Source organism: Xiphophorus hellerii, chromosome 23, assembly GCF_003331165.1.
Source record: "Xiphophorus hellerii strain 12219 chromosome 23, Xiphophorus_hellerii-4.1, whole genome shotgun sequence".
Taxonomy (NCBI): Eukaryota; Metazoa; Chordata; class Actinopteri; order Cyprinodontiformes; family Poeciliidae; genus Xiphophorus; species Xiphophorus hellerii.
The window spans coordinates 1,234,849-1,250,628 of NC_045694.1; the positions used below are offsets into that span (position 1 = coordinate 1,234,849).

At 40.8% G+C, this 15,780-nt stretch overlaps 2 protein-coding genes and 1 long non-coding RNA gene across 4 annotated transcripts; 2 read left to right on the top strand and 1 right to left on the bottom strand.

Moving 5' to 3' along the window:
- maea (macrophage erythroblast attacher, E3 ubiquitin ligase) lies at positions 1–9,855 on the top strand. Of its 2 annotated transcripts, none has more exons than XM_032554513.1 (9): positions 1–263; positions 3,663–3,845; positions 5,873–6,076; positions 6,159–6,281; positions 6,893–6,969; positions 7,070–7,178; positions 8,341–8,474; positions 8,709–8,904; positions 9,416–9,855. In XM_032554513.1, exons 1-9 carry the CDS (start codon positions 195–197, stop codon positions 9,509–9,511), a joined length of 1,191 nt encoding a protein of 396 aa, XP_032410404.1. In that variant the 5' UTR covers positions 1–194; the 3' UTR covers positions 9,512–9,855. The 2 variants fall into 2 exon arrangements, with proteins under 2 accessions (XP_032410404.1, XP_032410403.1); XM_032554512.1 differs by lacking the exon at positions 1–263 and adding an exon at positions 335–994.
- Positions 9,856–10,421: 566 nt separating this feature from the next.
- LOC116714165 (uncharacterized) lies at positions 10,422–11,874 on the bottom strand. Its single transcript, XR_004338017.1, has 2 exons — positions 11,768–11,874; positions 10,422–11,219 (listed from the first exon to the last, which is right to left on the bottom strand). It is a non-coding gene; the product is annotated as an uncharacterized LOC116714165 (long non-coding RNA).
- On the top strand, positions 11,874–14,808 carry LOC116714161 (heterogeneous nuclear ribonucleoprotein A0-like). The gene is made up of 2 exons (XM_032554516.1): positions 11,874–14,385; positions 14,701–14,808. Exon 1 carries the CDS (start codon positions 11,956–11,958, stop codon positions 12,862–12,864), a length of 909 nt encoding a protein of 302 aa, XP_032410407.1. The 5' UTR covers positions 11,874–11,955; the 3' UTR covers positions 12,865–14,385; positions 14,701–14,808.
- The last annotated feature ends 972 nt before the right edge of the window (positions 14,809–15,780 follow it).

Sequence of the window (15,780 nt, forward strand, 5' to 3'; positions counted from 1 at the left end):
ATTCCCAGTGGAAAATCCAACATCCGTTCGCCTTTCAATTGATTTTCCCAGTTTCGATTACAACTGGAACGCAACATCAGAATCTGCGTCAGTATCGGCACCGTGTCGATAGGTGGCGGTAGTGAACACAGACGATTCTGAGCTGTAGGGAAAAAAAACAACAAAAACAGCCAGCAGAAAAGCACAGAACCAAGATGGCGGTGCAGGAGACAGCAGCCCAGCTGTCCATGGCTCTGAAGGTCCAGGAATATCCCACCCTGAAGGTAAACACGGCACACACCGGTACACGTCCCTGGTTCGGGGTGCTCCAGGTTCCCGGGGGGTTCGGTTCTGTTTTAAAGAGGTTGGTTGGTGGTTAATTTGAGAGTGGCTAAGGTTAGCTAAGCTAGCATGGCCAGAACATCAGCCTGATGGGTTTAAAGGCAAGAATCAGAACCGTTTACACTTAACGGGTTCGGTGCTGATCTGCTTTGCTCGCGGTTCGGGTTGTTGGGACTGAATCCCTCCAAATGTCAAATTCTGGCTCAGTTTTAGGCAAACTGAACCCGCTCCGGGTTAGTTCGGTCCCGGTACCCCCAAAATCTGAGTTCTTTGGTAAAAGGTGAAAAGTTCTGACTGGTGCCCGACCCGGTTCGGGTTAAACGGACGGGTTCGGATCACCAATAGAGGCTGAAACAATATGGTTGCGCTTCCTTTCTGGAGCAGACGTGATTCGCCTGCTAAGGGTGAAAACCAGGCGAACCTAAACCCAGCAGCCGACCCGGTCCGTGGAGCTGGTTCGGGGTGGTTCTGGGCGGTTGGGGGTTTGGGGAAGCGGTTCGGCGTGTTAGCGCAGTGTCATCAGATTCCTGCCGCCTCTGTGCGCTTCAAAATGGCCAGCAGGAGAAACCGCCGCCGGCTGCCGCACACACGCACCGCTCCTCCATCCCACGGAGCGGGACTGCGACACCGGCGGACCCGGTCCAATGACAGCGCCTCCACACCCAGACCCGCGGTGAGTACCGGCTCAGTGAAACCGAGCTGGAATGGACCGCTGTGGTTCCGCTGCAGGGAGACGATGGGCTCCATTTTGGGTCCAGGCTGATGCTCTAATTGGCATCAGAAGAGGCTTTTTGTGCAGCGCAGCAGTGATGCTGCTGCTGCAGGAAACCCCAGATGTCTCCATAATAACCTCCATCAGCAGCTAAACGCGTCAAACTGGATCTTATCTCCTTGCTCTAGGTGTGGCAGCAGCGATCTTCCCATGAAGGAGCATTAAGAGACGATTCTAGTGACACTGAGGTCTTATCTTTACGTTTCTATCCAAAAATCACAAAGAAAATTCAAACATTTCTCCATGTTTAGCTTTTATTAGAACCAGAATAAATATCAGTTAATTCGTCCCAAAGGTTATGCTTGTTACAGTGTAATAGAGCGATTATTTTAGTTATTCAGACGACTAATCCAGTAATCTGATCAAAATTACTGCATGTTTTTCATTAAACCACTTAAGCTTATTTTTTTACACTATAAAAATGCATAATTCAATTCCTTTTTATTTCCTAAAATGCAATAGCAGCATTGTTTGAGTGAACTGCTTGATCATTTGTAGCAAAAGATGTATCTGCAGCTAAAATCATGTGAGGGTTGATCCAGTGTTTAATTTTTGGATCAATTATTTGATGCCAAAGGAGTTAAGAGGTTTTTTACGCAGAATTTGAATCGGGTGAAACTAAAAGTGCCACTTGAGGTTTTCTGGGTTTGATGTACAAAGACAATTTTAAAAAATCATTTACTGTAAAATGTTGGTTTAATTTAGGCTCCAACTGTGTTGTTCCTTCAGATAATGTTTTATTTTGACTCTATATACTCCAGTTAGTGATTAATCGATTACTATATTAGTTGATGATTATTTCAATAATCAGATTAATCGTTTCCGCCTGACAGCAGAATAAGATTCTCTCCTAGTTAAAAACTAACAGAATATTCTGCCTCGAAACTGAGATTTGATTTTAAATAAAATGTTTTTGTTTAATTCCCATTTTTCATCACTTTATAACCTTACAAAACCATCTGTCATCTTTTCTGTTTATATTTGTGGATTAAAGGAATAATAATAATTAAATTCTGTGTATAACATTCTTATGACTTATTAGTACTTATTATTATTTCAGCAGCAATTGAATTAATATTTTTCTGTGTTTACTTAAAGTAATTAGATCAGGTTTTGCATCATTTACGTTTTTTGTGCAGAAACAAGGAGACTGTTGTATTTTTTCTGAAGGGTTAATAAACAATTAGACTCTCATAGCAGCTCATTCTGTATGCCAGTTTTCTATTTGACCAGATGGATGATGGAGGAAAAATAGATTTTTCTGACATCTTGCAGTCCAGTTATCCAGAGCTCATCCTGATAACTCTCATTAAAACAACTTTTTTCCTCATAATTTTAAGATGTTTTTCTGGTAAAAGTGCATCTTTCTTCTGCTAATATTATGACTATATTTAAATAATAATAAATTATCGTAGTTTACATATTTTTTGCCTCATCCTATTTACCTCTTTACAGGAGCAGCATCATCTAAAATCAAGTTTTTTTTAATCTGCCCATCATGTTAGTTATTCTCTCATCAAAAACAAAAAAGAACTGTCATCTTAATTCTTCCTTACATGTTCGAGAAGTTATTTAATCTTCATGGCAACCATTTAGTTGTGGACCTAGCTCCGCCTTTGAGGCGCAGCTCCTCCCCACTCAGCTCCTCTAGACTAGCCAGCAGCAAATAGCAAACACCTGCTGAGCTCATTGTAGGAGCTGCTGCTTGGTGAAAACGTTAAAGGGTTAACAGAGGAGCCATGTTGGACGACTTCCTTCAGACAGAGCAGAAGTTTTTAAAGAGACAGAGGCCCAATTTCTAGATGTTAAGTTACAAAGCCATATTCCTTTAATTCATATTTGATATTTGTTGCATTGTTATAATAACTGATGGTAAGACAGTTGATTGTGCTGTAAATGGCACTTTGTGGAAACTTTCTGGGCCTAAATGAAGCAATAAGCAGACGGACATGAAGCTGGATGACTGTTACAGAACCAACTCGTCTCAGCAGACGTCTCTGAGTCTGTGAGGACAAACAGACGCTTCATGGCTGAAGCATACGCTCCCTCTCTGCTGGCGGACTTCAACAGATTTCTGAATGAGATCCATTAGTTCCTGCTGGAGCGTTGGCACAGTTTCCCTGTGAAATTAACTGAAGAGGAGGGATTCATTCATTCAGTGGATCAGCGCCGTCCTCTGCATACATTTATGGACAAATCTGTCTTCCACTCTTAAAATGTTCTTAAAATTATTTCAACATAATATTTTGTCTTGTATTGAATGTTAACAGAAGGAGCAGTAACGTCTGGTGACATTTACTAGAATTACAGCTGCAGTTTGTAACTTTTATAATAAAAATGTTTTTTACTTTAGAATTATCATTTGGTTGACAAATAATCTGTGGAAGAGAATCGAGCTCCTTTTAATTTAATTTCCTGCAGACAATTTTTAAAATGTATCGTCAATGTATCGGTAAATTTTCTGATCGACCTGTTTATGCGCGTTTGTCATTCATGCTTGTTTTTAAATGAACGATCTGAACCGGTTCTTTGACCTTTTAGCCGTGACGTAAGGCTGCTGCGTTTCCAGGTTCCGTATGAGACCCTGAACAAGCGGTTCCGAGCGGCCCAGAAGAACATCGACCGGGAGACGAGTCACGTGACCATGGTGGTGGCGGAGCTGGAGAAGACGCTCAGCAGCTTCCCGGTGGTTGACTCCGTGGTGTCGCTGCTGGACGGAGTGGTGGAGAAACTCAGCGCCCTGAAGAGGAAGGTGAGGGATCCGGTCGGGTTGAAACGACCGAACCGAACCGGATCTATTTAGGGTTAATGTTATGAGACTGTAAAAAAAAAGTCGCTCTATTCCTTCTAACTAAATGTGGTTTCTAGATTCAGCATCAAGATCATTTTTAAAAGGCATATCGCCAATTAGAGGTGGTTGTTGTCATGGCAACCAGCCGGCCGCTTTGTTTGAACTCCAGTTGTTTTTCCCAGTAGGTTCGGTTCGTTTAGTTAGGTTTGAATCGAAACTTTTGTCCGCCTACAAACCTCGGTATCGGTTCGGTTGAAGTCGACTCTAGCGCGGTACAAAAGCCGGAGACCACTCCGAAAGCAGGAAGCGGACTACAGCGCAGGGCATTCTGGGTAAATACAGCCAAAACAAACTTGAAAGCCCAGCGCTAGCGGGAGAAATGGCTCGCGATTTTTAGTCCAAGACAAACGAGGAATCCTACCGCCACTCTTTAGTTTTGATTTTGTGCGCTCGGTATCTCCGGAAGCTTTTGTATCGTTTCCTTCAGTGGTTCATGGTTGCAGCGCCCCCACATGTGAGGAGGGAAACTGGCTGCGTTTGACGCAGTGCAGTGTGAAAATCTAACCGAATGTTGCAGTTTTGCTCCCAATCGAACCGAGTCTACAGGAATATCAGGTATGAAAACACGCTTAGCATTTTTGACGTCATTTGTGTCCAGTGTGAGTTTTTACTGCCGTGAGACTTTGTCCTACTGGCCAAATTCAGCATTAGTTTGAAAAATAACTTCAACTTCAACAACTTCAGACCCCTGAACGCGGTTAAGCTCATGTTCAGCCGCTGTGTTTCCGGGAGTTTATAGAAACCAAAATTAGTCCATGTGTTTTCCTTATAAATGAAGACCGGGTGGGTTGAATTTCTCTTTTTCAGTTGTGTAGTTTTTTCCTCTTTATTGTAGTGCTTCCTGCGCATGCGTAAGTTCCATTACCGTCTCCATGGCGACGTCAGAACGTCCTGCGCTGACAGACAGCGGTTTTGTTCGTTCATTCGAAGTAAATATTCTTGTTTTTGTTTGCTACTAATTAGAAATCAAGCTCATTATGCAGAATAAATGTCAAACAGGGAGATATTAAAATGACTCTCCAGGTTTTCTGTACTGCTTTGATTTAGCCAAGTAAAATCAGGTCTTTCGCAATGTTTTTTCTGTTTCTATTTATTTTTAGCTTTTCATAAACTTTTACTATTCTTGAGTAGGAGAAACATTCAAGAATTCTGATGTGGTTTTACTATAAAGCATCTGAACAAATCCTAACAAATTCTATTCTGATTAGCTTCCTAAAAGACCAGAAAGCAATTTTTTTCATCCTTATTTTCCCTCTTTTCTCCCTCCTCTTGTGAAATATTGTTAGAAGCTTTCTTATGATGTCATGATTGTGTTTAATAATCTGGTTATTAGTAGATTATTAGTAGTATTAGAACTCTGGTTCTGCTCCCGCTGTCGGACCGCCGCTACGCGCTAGTGGTAGTAATATTTCACAGGCGGAGCCGCTCAACCTCCACCAGACAGTGAACTCTCACACCGAACAGCTGCTTAAAGCTGCAGCATGTAGCTTAAAGATAGATTTTAGATATGTACTAAAATATGTCTAAAGTAGGTAAATTTATTGCCAGATTTTTTTTTTCCATTTTGCCAGATAACATGGTATCATTTATACCTAAAGCGAAAAACTAACAGCCTTTCCAGGCGATCGGCAGTGATCAGTGATCGATTATCAGAGATCGGCCTCATGGATGATCGGTAACGGAATCAGCAGCAACAAAACCTGATGGGGACAAAACAAGGGACGCCCCTTGTTATTAGGAAGCCTGACGTTGTGAAGGAAAAGAATCTTAAAGTTGCATTAGATAAGTTGAGTGCATTAATTCACACTTTCAGACCTAACATGGATCTTCTGTTTAACGTATCAGATAATAGGAAGCCATTTTTCAGCTCAGAAAACCGGCTGCATTTTGTTGTAATTCACCTTTAGCTTCCGGTCTGTTTTCTGAAGGCTGCTGAGTCGATTCAAGCGGAGGATGAGAGCGCCAAGCTGTGTAAACGGCGCATCGAGCACCTGAAGGAGCACAGCAGCGACCAGCCGGGTTCGGTCAACCTGTGGAAGAAGAAACGCATGGACCGCATGATGGTGGAGCATCTGCTGCGCTGCGGCTACTACAACACCGCCGTCAAGCTGGCCAGGCAGAGCGGCATAGAGGTTCTGCATTTGCTCATGAAACAAACTTCATTTTCCTCATCCTGACTTTAATCTGAAAGGACCAACTCTGCCACCTTAACAGGATCTGGTGAACATCGAGATGTTCCTCACAGCAAAGGAGGTGGAGGAGTCTTTGGAGAGGCAGGAAACAGCCACCTGCCTCGCCTGGTGCCATGACAACAAGTCCCGCCTCCGCAAGATGAAGGTACCTAGCATGCAGCATTTAACAGCAATACTCAGAAACCTTGATGTTCAGATCTGCTGCAGGGTGGGAGTGAGGATGCTTTAGTTTTCTCTGAATACCGAATCAAAACATGAAAATAAAGTTTCTCATTTAGATGCTGTCAAAAAAATTAAATAGTAATTATGTTTTTAAACATGGAAATGGACACAAAGTGTAGCTTTGAAGGGACCTGAGGTCTATGGAGTCTCATTAGAGACGAAACTGTTACAGTAAGGTTGGGATTTTAATGATTTATTCAGGATCTACTGATGGAAATGTTAAAATTTAGAACTGGGTTTGAATTTATGTTTGAGATTTCTCAAATCCTCACAGGGTCAAATATTTACATACACACAGATGCTCTGTAGCCATCAGCAAACTTCTGGCTTCTATCAGGGTTGAAGGTCTGGACCGGTCCAGAAGAAAGACGCTTTTTACTCTGTAGAACCTGGTACCACAGCAGCAGTGGGCTGAGTGACCCAGTTGTCTAAAATAATCTGTTCCTCATGTTTATTTAATGATTTTTGAAGCTTGGGGAACTTTTTAAAACTGTTTTATGTTTCTAATGATAATAATAGGGTTTTTTTTTGCAGAGCTGTCTGGAGTTTAGTCTGAGAATTCAGGAGTTTATTGAGCTCATCAGACAGAACAAGCGCATGGATGCAGTGCGGTAACTCCCACACTTTATCACAACAAACCATGATTGATGGGCTGTTTTCCTGTTTTTCAAACTGTCTCCCTTATGTTTACTCTCTATGTGTTTATATCAGACATGCAAGGAAGCATTTCAGTCAGGCAGAAGGAGGGCAGCTGGATGAGGTCCGGCAGGTGATGGGCATGCTGGCCTTCCCATCAGATACACACATCTCCCCCTACAAGGTAGCAGTCCTGCTTCATCACAGCATTACCAGCTGATAAACACTCTGCAGCTTCAACAGAGGTGCAAAAATGTAAAGCAAATTACTGTAATACCAGTTTCCTGCCACCAGTGGGCGCCTGTTATCTTTTAATAAGATTAAAATGCATTTAAGGACTACAGATTAACTTTGATTGGCGCTGGTTTTAAATCAAATGAGCTTTTTATTATTTTATAATCATGACAGAATCAATTAGGTGCACTTTGTCAAACTTTTTAAATTAAATTAGTGAAAATAGTAAACAGTTGTCACAGCTTCCTTCAATGACCTGATATGAGTCCAGTTTTATTCTACAGTAAATGACAGATTAGTGTAAACACAGTTTATAATTTAAGAAATCTGTTTGTCAAAATTTACAATTTAAAAACAGGATTAACATTTTAATGATCTGTTTTTATGGAGGACCAAAAGGGCCAAATTAGATGAATACACAGTTAAATCATCTTCAATTCAAGCTTTTATTAAAGACACAATGTCCTGGTCCACAGCAGGAATGAAAAAAAAATACAATAAATAGAAAAAGGGAAAAATAATAAATGTTCAAATAAATAATTTTAGTAGAAAATTACTTTATTAAATATCACTAAAATGCAAATGTATAATGTACGATGCAGATAATTTATGTATGCATGCATGAAAGCCGAGGGGCTAAAACTGAACTCCAGTAGTTTAGCCTGATTCTTTTTTTTTACACAACTTTATCTATTATGATTTACATTTTAATGATTTCCTGACATATTTAAAACACAAGAAATTAATTTTCTATTAACGTTATTTAATTTTGTCTCTTTTGGCCCTCCATAGTTGTTAGTGTTGAAACATTTTATCAGGTTTGTCCTGTTTTCAGGTCAGACATCATAAAGTTGTTAAAAATCTACTTTCATCTTGACCCACATCCAGTTTGAGATAAACAGTAGAAAAAAAACTCACATAATTTTAAAATATTTTATTATCTGAACTCTTTTTGTTTCACCTTGTTTCCGTTTATCCTGGTTCTGATCCGTGATCGATGAGGATGAAGTAGAACCTCGTCTCCTTGCAGCAGCCTGAGCTCATCTCACTGAGAGCACGTCTGATTTTTGGTAACTTCAGGGGAAACTTTGTCTTGTTTCTGCTCCCATCAGGATCTTCTGGACCCGGCTCGCTGGAAGATGCTGATCCAGCAGTTCAGATACGACAACTACAGACTCCACCAGCTGGGAAACAACTCTGTGTTCACCATCACCCTGCAGGCCGGGCTGTCCGCCATCAAGACTCCGTATCCTTCACTCCCACTGGCTTCCTGCAAACTTCCACTCTGATTATCAGTTCACTCGACTGGTAACGGCTCGTTTCTCAGTGATCAAAATAATACTTACTAAGACATTCCAACATGAAAAACAGATTCTTTAAAGTGCAGTTTGTGGTGTTTATTTAGTAAATGCTTTGTTATCTAAACCAGAACCAGTTTAATCCTCTTCACACCACGACGATCCTTAACTCGTCGTTTCAGTCAGTGCTACAAGGAGGACGGCTCCTCTAAAAACCCAGACTGCCCCGTTTGCAGCAAGTCTCTGAACAAGTTGGCGCAGCCGCTGCCGATGGCTCACTGCGCCAACTCCAGGCTGGTGTGTAAGATCTCTGGGGAGGTGATGAACGAGAACAACCCGCCCATGATGCTGCCCAACGGATACGTCTACGGCTACAACGTGAGTCCAGTCACAGCTGACAGACCTGGAATCAAACGTTTGGGCAGCAAAAACCTGGTTTGAGCCACTAGAGTTTAAAGATATTAATAAAAAAAGTTTCCAGAAGTCATCATCAATATTTTCAAAGCAAAAGCAGCACAAACAAAAATATTTTGCTGCACAAACATGACCTCTGATGACCTTTGGAAATGTTTTTTTTTAAGTGATAGCAGCACAAACAGGCCAGTCACAATAAATCATGATAAATTAAAATGAGCTCCATTTGCATCATCGTTCTTTCTACCAAAGACTGGATGATAAAATATTCAGTCTGCTGTTTTGGTCTCGACTACATCCTTTTTTTGGAGAACCTTTATTTTTACAGAGACTAAATAAGTCGTTTTATTTGTTGTTTTTGTTGCCTTGTGTGTTTTTGTGATATTTAAAATGTCTTCCAGTTCCAGTGTTAAATGCTAATCAGAAGTGAAAGTTTATTGATCTTTAAGAATGTTCTCCTGCTGCTGTCCTCCAGTCCCTGCTGTCCATCCGCCAGGACGACAAAGTGGTCTGTCCCAGAACCAAAGAGGTGTTCAGCTTCTCTCAGGCAGAGAAGGTCTACATCATGTGATCACATCCTCCACCATGACGACTCAGTGGAGCTGTGACCTTTCACCCCAGTAGATGACTTCCTCTTCCTCACACACAGCTGGGCTCTTCTTCTTCTTTCAGACTGTTTAGATGTGACTAGGAGTTGTTTGACCTGATCCATTCAAGCACACAGACTATCGACATTTTCATTATCTTAAAGGCCTTTACTCTGAATATTAGAGCCTAGAGGAAAAAGGACTGAGTGAAACTGTTAGTTAGATGTTTGATTTTACTACAACAAATAAAAAAAGAACTTGTAAAGGATCGCTCTGAGTTTTTCCTTTTTACTAATTTTTTTTTTTTTTATAAATGTGATTGGCTGCATCGCTGGTCTCCAGCCGTTCTTCCTTTTTTTATGATGGCTGAGGAACTCGTTTTGACTGAAACCTTCTGGTTGCCCAGCAGCACATCCCATAATACATCATCATTACCTTGCAATAACTCCTCAGTTCACAGGAGGCGCTGTTTCAGGTCCTGCTAAATTCTGGGTCATCTGTTTTTGTTTTTTCTGATTAAATAAACTTTTTATTTGACTCATTTTCATTTTGTTCCACCATTCTGGATTCATTAGATTTAAATATCTGATGGTGCATTTATAGGTTAAATTTTAGATAAAATCCTTTACCTTCTGTTGGCACCAACAGCAGGCCTCTAATGCTTCACCATGTTTTAATATTGTTCACATGTAAACTAACTCAGTAGGAGCTGATTTAATGCAGGTTTTATTCTCCCATCTGTTGATCGGCCCACGTGAAATCATCCCATTTGTGTCTGTCTGTGATCTGGAAGTGTATTTGTGACGATGCCTCTGTTCTGTGTGTTTGTGTTGGTAGTATTAGAAATGGGGAGTGTTTCATGAGCTGTGTGCCTCATAAAGATCTCAATGAAACTTTGATTTCACTCTTTATTTAAAGCGTCTCGTTTTGTTGCTGCGGTTCTGTTGACATGAAAATCCACCAAAGTGCTCTGTCGTTTCCCATGAAACTCAATTACCATTGACTATCGTCTGGTAGTTTTGGGCCAGACGATGAGAAACTGGAGGCAGATTTAAATTAATTCAAGGGTCAACATGATTGTCCATATGCATCATTTACATTTTATCAGCAGATTTCATGTGATAGACCAACAGAGGATATCTTAGCAATGAGAAATAGAACAAAAATAGATGGTTTCATTAGTTTTTACATCAAATTATGAAAATTGTGGTGGTTATATACATTCAGGTGCTTTTCACTCATACTTCTGTTTTATTGGCCTTACAGAAAACTGTAAAGATCTATTTAAAAAAATTAGGATATATTACCAATCTGATAATTATTATGGCCAGATTTTATATACAGAAGTGTAAATACAGAGTTACTAAACCATGCATTACTGCATTAAAAACATATTCAAGCAGTGAATTAAATCTGTTCAAACTTTCAGAAAACCCAAAAGTCCCAGGTCTAATTTCTTTATGTAGTCTGTTAAATAAATTAAACAATCTTGTTCTGAATGGTTCTTGCTTTGCCCAGATTTAAAGAAGATGCTTGTTTTTGAGGAGAGTTGGGTCCTTCACTGTTTGTGGAAGTCGGTTGTTGAGAATGTAATCGCTTCTGCCTTCATCTGTTGAGGTGGCAGCATCAGAACTGAGGATTCAAAAAGGCTCAAGCTGACAAAGAAGGCTGGTTCTGGTTCTGTTCTGGGACCTGTGGAGATGAAAGGAGGATTACAGACAACTCTGAGGTTCCTCTTCACAAGATTTTCCTCAAGAGTGTCTTAAGTCAGAGGCCTCTTCAGATTTGCTGTAATTCAGACTGCTACAGGAGATCGTTCTTGCCATTAGCATCAACAACTCTGAAGGAACTTGGGTGATGAGTTGCAACATTTAATTTTTCTTTGGGATCAATAAGTCACTTTTGAATTGAATTTATATTGAATAAATACATTGCTTGACCCCTGAGTAGCACCAAAAATGGCATTTTTTGTTAAATATTTTGTTATATACATTTAGTCCTCTGACATTCATTTTCTGTAATGTTCTGTGTTCGAAATAAAGCAAATATTTGCGTTCTGTCGTTGTGTTTGGGAAAAAATGATGTAGGATTATTTTCCTGATAAGTTCTTATTTTTTTAAAGATCAGAATTTAGAGCTGCTTTATTCTTTACATTAAAAGGTCTGGTTGAAGAACGACATTAAAGATTGTGATAATTCTATGCGACTCAAGGTTAAAACGAAGCAAATAATTTTTAATACGTTGTCAACATTGTACGTCTTTTCAAGATGTCCGTTGTCCCGCAAAGAAACCGGAAAAGGCGTTATAAATGTGACGTCACTGCTATTCGTTTATAAAAAGGTCCACTCTTCCTCCTCCGCCATCTTGAGATCAACGCGTCGTTGAATTCAAGCAGCTCCTGCTCGCCATTTTTACTCCCTTTTTGAAAATGAGTGACCAGCTCTGTAAGCTCTTCGTCGGCGGACTGAACGTGGACACCGACGACGATGGCCTCCGCAAGCACTTCGAGCAGTACGGGGCCCTGACCGACTGCGTGGTCGTCGTGAACAAGCAGCTGCAGCGCTCCCGCTGCTTCGGCTTTGTTACCTACTCCACACCGGAGGAGGCCGACGCCGCCATGGCTGCTAGGCCGCACACCGTCGACGGTAACTCGGTGGAGGTAAAGCGAGCAGTGGCCAGAGAAGACGCAAACAAGCCCGAAGCTTTGGCTAAAGTGAAGAAAATCTTCATCGGTGGGCTGAAAGACGACATTGAAGAGCAGCATTTGACCGACTACTTCTCGCAGTACGGCCTGGTGGAGAAGTCTGAAGTCATCTCCGAGAAGGAGACGGGGAAGAAGAGGGGCTTCGGATTCGTGTACTTCACCGACCATGACTCTGCAGATAAGGCCGTGGTGGTGAAGTTTCACACCGTTAATGGACACAAAGTGGAGGTGAAGAAAGCCCTGACTAAACAAGAAATGCAGGCTGCGAGCAGGAACACAATGGCGCCGAGAGGCAGACCGGGCCGCGGCATGAGAGGAAATCAAAATGGCTACGGAGGCAGGGAATATGGCGGAAGCTACAACTACGGAAATGGCGGCGGTGGCGGCTACAACTGTGGCGGCTACGGAGGGTACGGTGGACCGTACGGAGGCGGCTATGGCGACCAGGGAAGCGGCTACGGTGGCGGCAACGGCTACAACGACTTTGGCAGCGGCTACGGCCAGCAGTCCTCTGGCTACGGTCCCATGAAGGGGCCACCTTTCGGGGGCCAGCGGAGCGCGGCTCCCTACGCCAGAGGCGGTGGTGGTGGCGGATACCCCAGGGGGGGCTACGGCGGCGGCGGCGGCTACTGAAAGGCGACACCCTGAAACAAGAACCCTCCCCCACTCCCCGCTACTCGTTACTCCCAGGCATTTGGACGCAAAACTCAGTCACTAATGGGGCGTCTGCCGTGAATCCCATCCATGGCAGAGCCGCAGAGACACCCCTCCCCCACCTGAACCCCCCAAACAGGTAGGAAGGTCACTTCCCTGAACACCTGCTTAACCCGAACAGCACTTCTTGCTGTTCACCTAGGACACACAATTGAAGAATTACACGTTCAATGATCCCTTTTTTAATGTACCCACGCCACCAGTGTGAGGTTGTCTTTAGAGTTGGATTATTTTTTTTTATATTTGCGTTCCGTCGTTGTATTTGGAAAAAAATGATGTAGGATTATTTTCCTGATAAGTTCTTATTTTTTTAATATTTGCATTTTAAGCAGTTGGATTCGATTTTGTTAAATTTAGATAAAAATTTAGTGTATTTTCTTTTCAATGTGAGGATGAGAATGTTTTTCTGGTTCATAGATGTCATTCTTACTATAAATTTTTGTATAATTTTCCGGGTCATCCAAGGAAATTCACTACTGCAGGACTCTAGTTTCCCTCCCCATATTGTACTTTAAATTCCTCTGAGCATATTGCTAGATTCAGTCTAAATACTGTTCATTTTTTCCTGTAGCAATATCTATTGTATATTGTGTACTTTCATGTGTTGAGAACAAAAACTTATTGTTGAAACATTTTGGTATGCTCATGTATGTTCATTTTAAATAAAACGTTATACCACTTAGCTTAGTTATCTTACTTATTTAACCAGGCTTCCAGTTTATCCACAGGTTTATGAGATCATCTTAGTTACATCTTTTACTCAGGTGGGTGAAATGGATGCAGTCTACCCACAGCCAAAGCATGTAGGCTTTGTAGGGTGAGACCTTGTCTTAACTGTGGTTTTAAGATTTGACTTATTTACTTTCATATTTACTACATGTGGACCTGAGGGCTCTGATAATTATCTTTGATTATTCCTACATTTAGGTGTTCTTACTCGTATTCCTGTAGGCTATCCCAGCCAAAATAGCCGTAGCAGTTTGTTTGTAGGCTACATCAGGACCCTGTTGATTACCTGGGGTCGGTTGTGATAGGAGTCTGAAATATCTCTTTAGGATATCCACATCCAGCCAACTAGGTATGTAAATCAACCTGTCTTCACTCTGTGTTGGTCAAAAATGTATGGAATATATTTACGATGGTGCACAAGTGTACCACTGTTTAATCTTACCAGATTACTGCGTCTTTTTATGTAGCTAAACATAAGTAAAACTGGGGAGTTTTGTTGCTTAATTTTGGTTTTTGTGGGTGAAAGGAGACACGGGTTTGTTCCACTGAACGGTGGAACCTCTAACTGGTGTCTCCTGGAATAATCCTGCGTTGCTCTGTTTCTCATTGCTGTGTTTTCCTCCGTCTCCAGGTTGCCTCTGTAACCTGGCCTGTAGGGCTTCACCTGGAAGCTGACGGAACCGAGGAGGGCTGAACCTTCTTCCCCTTCAGGTGACATTACTGCAGAAAAATATTGACCACTTATGTTGGCTGCTTTTAGGCTGAATATTAAAATATTCATTATTACAAAGACACTAAATGGATGAAAAATGAATCTATTAAGCAGGGTTTTGACTTAAATGGGTGAGTTATTAAATAATTGTTAGCTTGAAATCTTAAAGAATTGTATGAGAGTGTTCATGAGAAACCTTTAGTTTTAAATATGAATACATAATTTAACCTAAAACTGTTCCTACACTGGATCCAGTAGGATGTCTGGATTTAGAAACTAAACTGTTTTACCGACTTATATTCTCTTACTTGTAGGTTATTTTTCATGCTTGCCTGTTTCAGATCATCTGAGGATGAGGAGCTTCTGTACTGATGGCTGTATATATTTTTATGAATGCACAATAAATATTTATTTTGATATACCACAAGACTTGTTACTTTTCTATATTTTCTGGAGGTAAAGTGTCAGTTTTTAATGTGGGGTTCAGATGAATGTCATAGAATCCAAAGCTGGTGAAAACTTCTGCACTGCACAAAATTTCTCTAAATACATAAAATGTTACCTGACTGACGGCAGATGTTTACTTTCAATATCAATACAATGAAGGAAAATTCAAAATGTAAATAAAATTCTGGGCAATTTATCAAATGTTTCACGTTGGTTAAGCAGTTGGGATATAACTGCAGGTCATGTTTAAAAATGTTCATAAATGGAGGGCTGTGTTTACTTAACCTTTGCAGGTCATTAAGTCTGCTAAAAATAACCTATTGGCTAAATGTTTCACATTTTCCTGATTAAATCATTTCAAAATGCAAAGTTTTAACTTTGATGGGATTATTAGTTGCTGATGGACTCGGAGAAAATGACTAGATTAAGAACTTCACCTTTAAAAACTTGAGTGATTACCATTGGTTTAGTGACTGGGGCAAAATGACTAGAGCTAATATTTAAACATAAGTAAAATGCAACTAAAATTTTATACCAAACTTTAATGAATATGCTTCTAATATTAGCACACTTATATTATTTGAGAACATCGCTTAAGAGTTGGTCTAAAACTCGTGTTAAATGTGAAATGTATTTGGTTAATTTAGCAGCTATGTGAAATGAAGATCACAATAACAATCAGGCATAATACTGGTTGTTAAAGCTATCAGCTAGCAACATTTCTGTAAAATCAGTCATTTTACAGAAATGCAACTGATTTCTGCAGTGTTTAGATAGTTTGCTGCATGTGAAGATAAATCTATAAAAACAAGCTTACATAGGTGACATCAGATAAGGCAGATTTTAACGATCCATCTTCAAAACATGGGAGCTTCATGCAGCTTTGCAGGAAACCTGAGCAACAAAACGAGCAGACTGTTACAAAAACCAGAACGGAATAGATCAAA

What these genes read in the sequence shown, in the direction of transcription:
- LOC116714161 (XM_032554516.1), top strand. Translation starts at nt 11,956, where the DNA reads ATGAGTGACCAGCTCTGTAAGCTCTTCGTCGGCGGACTGAACGTGGAC.
- maea (XM_032554512.1), top strand. Translation starts at nt 680, where the DNA reads ATGGTTGCGCTTCCTTTCTGGAGCAGACGTGATTCGCCTGCTAAGGGT. An exon ending in AAGCGCATGGATGCAGTGCG is followed by an intron (nt 6,970 to 7,069) that starts GTAACTCCCACA and finishes TGTTTATATCAG; the next exon opens with ACATGCAAGGAAGCATTTCA. An exon ending in CTGTCCGCCATCAAGACTCC is followed by an intron (nt 8,475 to 8,708) that starts GTATCCTTCACT and finishes TCGTCGTTTCAG; the next exon opens with TCAGTGCTACAAGGAGGACG.